Consider the following 3,344-nt stretch of genomic DNA (forward strand, 5'->3'; position numbering starts at 1 on the left):
GGTGTTGTAATAATGTAAAATATGTGAAAAATAATGTGTTTTTCGAACAACCTAGTATGAGAGCCTGATCTAGTACACCCCAAAACAAAATCAAGACTTTGTAAAAGAGCATAATAGGCTTTACCGTGGGAAGTAGGGGTGCTGAGGGTGCTGCAGCACCCCCATGGCATGTAGCCCAAGAAAAAATGGGGGGCTGGGGGTGCGGTGTTAAAAATTAATAAATTAAAAGTTTGTAACAAAAAATAAATAAAACTAATTTTATTAATTTGTATATTCATTAAAATTCATAGAAAAAAATAGCCTAAGCCTACAGTGAAATTATAATCAGTGATGCTGTCTACACTGGATGAGGCGCGACAAAATACTATAAAAACTCATTATAATCAGTGATGCTGTCTACACTGGATGCGGCGCGACAAAATACTATAAAAACTCATTATAATCAGTGATGCTGTCTACACTGGATGCGGCGCGGCGCGACAAATCCCGGACAGAAAACTGCTGCTGCGTTATAGTTATGGCGTATTGACACAAATTTCAAATGATTTTCAACGGTCGCTTTGTCGCGTCCAGTGTAGACATACTTTAGCTGTTGCGGCGCGGTGCAACAATTGTCGCGTCCGGTGTAGACACGGTGTTAGGTTGATTCAGTATTAGCCTACTCTTAATGAAATAAAAAAAATCCCACACAACATCAGCAATACTACAGTGACAAAGTAGCTTATATTAAACATAAAACTTTTATTAACAGAACAAATAAGACATTGTAACAAATATATAAAAGGTTTTTGGATTTTCCCCTTACTTCAAACGAATGCTTAGTTTGTGGCTCATTATTATTATTATTATTATTATTATTATTATTAATAATAATAATAAAAGGATATAGGCTATAATAAAACAGTACGATGACAAATTCACTTATATTAAACTTTGAACTTTAATTAACAATATGAATAAGAAAAATATGTTTCACCCGCATTGTAGGCTAACACAAATAAATAAACGGTCTTTGGATTTCCGCTTTTTTTTAAACGATCGTATAGTTTGTGGTTCATTATTAGCCTATTACTTAAAACACATCAGCCATAAACTAGTACAATGGCAAATTCGCATAGGCCTATATTAAACATCTAACTTTTATTAAACAAAATGAATGAGACGGATATAGCCTACTTGCATTGTAACCCAAATAAATAAGGTATTTTCCCTCTTTTAAAACAATTGCTTGTGGTTCATTGTTTTATTTATTTTTAATGAAAACAGCAACAATAAAGACAAACTCGCTTATAATAAACGAAAAAATGACACTCTAGCGCTCACTCTCGTCACGTGACCAACTTACTCAGCCCCACCCCTGCTCAAAATACGTTCCGGCGGCTATGATAATAGGACCCCTGTAATGACAAACTACGACGCAACATAAAAGGCAATGGCAATGTCTTCAAACTCTTTTCTTTGGCGTCGGTAATGTGTCTCACTGCTCGATCTGATGCAGCGGTTGCTATGGTTTCCAACTCCTACTTTGTGAGCTGAACGTCAGCACAATGTGTACACGTAATACACAATAGCGCAGACGTACTACGCAGAACATGAGCTGAAGAGGCGTTCGCCGTACCTTTGTCCAAGCTATCCAAACGCGAAAATCCCATAAAGTGAGTAATCCTCGCTCTTATGTTATACATGTTGAAAGAGAAAAAATAACGCAACAGAATCGCCATTAGAATTTACAGCATGTGGTGTGAAATGAGAGAAATAAACGTTAATAGGTAGCATGAGGCTACTGCTGCTGTAGCTCGCTGGCTAACTGATGTGAAGTTCCACTCTCCATCATTCAGCTTTACAAACACATAATCTCACATACATTCAAAGAAATATCCTCAGTTTTACACATTTTCCACCTCATGTTACATTATATAGCACAGTGCGTCTTCGTCTTTCCAGGAAAGCTTGTAACGTTAGCTTCTGTAAATTAGCCAGCTTAATAAAATAAACTGACACACATAATTTGTGTTACGCATGTCAGTTTTTGTGTTTATATTTTTATTTATGCAGTGCATCTCTATGACAGTTAAATAGATACATACACTTTTGTTGCAAAAATGGCTAATTTTCAACTAGTTCTGCACTGTAGAGGATACTTGCAGATGTGAATACAGTTTACAATCATTTAGTTCTTTTTAATTGTTTTAGATGATTGTATTGTACATTTATATGTGTTATTTTGTGTTAAATTTCTTTCTAAAAAAAATCTCATTGGGAAGTGTTATAAATAATTTCTTTATCTAGTGGATCGGGGGTCGAAGCGGCGACAGGTGAAGCCTTTGGCTGACTCTTTGCTGGATGCTCTGGATTATGACAGCTCAGATGACAGTGATTTTGAAGTTGGAGATGCATCAGGTAAACAAAAAAAAAAAATCTCAAAACCCATTCTTGTCACGTTGATGTAAGTGTTTGTTATACTGAAAATGTCAAAAAATGGTACTGTGGATCAAGTGGATCTGTAAAATAATGACAAGTAGTGATGGCAAGTCTCATACAGTTGAAATATTCAAAACATGACTGATGGTTACATTTATATTTATACTGCAGACGGCCATTTTAGACTTGGCCCCTGCATGGGTTTTCTCACCTGTCATGAAAACAGCTGCAGAGGTGGAGATGAGACCTTCATCACCACGTGCATCACTGTTTTTCCCCTGCCTGTTGATTAGACCTCCTGCATTGCATTAGCACATAACACTGAAGTCACATAGGCAATGGCTCCATATCACCATGACAGACTGGAGGTTAACGCAAAAAGCTATCCCGTCAAGCTGTTGTCAACAAAAGTGCAGGCATATCTGCAACCTGATAATGAAATTCTAACACTTTGACACCTTTGGGTCTTGAAGTTTTGCTGCATGTAGGAATTTCTGGTAAGAAATAGCATGCAGTGTCAAATTATTCTGATCTGACAATATATTGTTGTCATAGGCTGTATAAAATTATACAGATGTATTAATTACCAACCACACATTCATAGTTCATGGCGGTGTTAAATGCATGGCGCTTCACATTTCATGAAGCCTTCTGTTGATGTTACATGGAAGAATGAGTTTCCATGTTTATTCACTTAGCTTTAAGCAGATTAATCACTCAGATTAATATTCACTCAGATTTAATCAAAGTTTTCAATATTAATTTGCAATTCAACATTCAGCAAAGTTATATGAGCAATAAATATGAGCTGAATGTAAATGTGAAGTTTAGATTTTTACTGTAAATGTAATATTTATTTTAACAATTATATTTATATTTTGAGAGGCAAGTATTTAATAAATTAAAACTGTTTAATATATATA

The 3,344-nt window shown here is 35.5% G+C and overlaps 1 protein-coding gene across 4 annotated transcripts in view; it reads left to right on the forward strand.

The window, feature by feature from the left end:
- Positions 1–1,571: 1,571 nt before the first annotated feature.
- Positions 1,572–3,344, forward strand: part of LOC107698992 (PHD finger protein 14-like) — a 97,962-nt gene continuing 96,189 nt past the window's right edge. For all 4 annotated transcript variants that reach the window (XM_016500126.1, XM_016500127.1, XM_016500130.1 and 1 more), the window contains exons 1-2: positions 1,572–1,655; positions 2,290–2,400. In XM_016500126.1, the coding sequence (XP_016355612.1) occupies position 1,655; positions 2,290–2,400 (112 nt within the window). In that variant the 5' untranslated portion in view covers positions 1,572–1,654. The remainder of the gene's footprint in view (positions 1,656–2,289; positions 2,401–3,344) is intronic.

This window comes from Sinocyclocheilus anshuiensis, unplaced genomic scaffold (genome assembly GCF_001515605.1).
Source record: "Sinocyclocheilus anshuiensis isolate Anshui unplaced genomic scaffold, SAMN03320099.WGS_v1.1 scaffold74, whole genome shotgun sequence".
NCBI lineage: Eukaryota > Metazoa > Chordata > Actinopteri > Cypriniformes > Cyprinidae > Sinocyclocheilus > Sinocyclocheilus anshuiensis.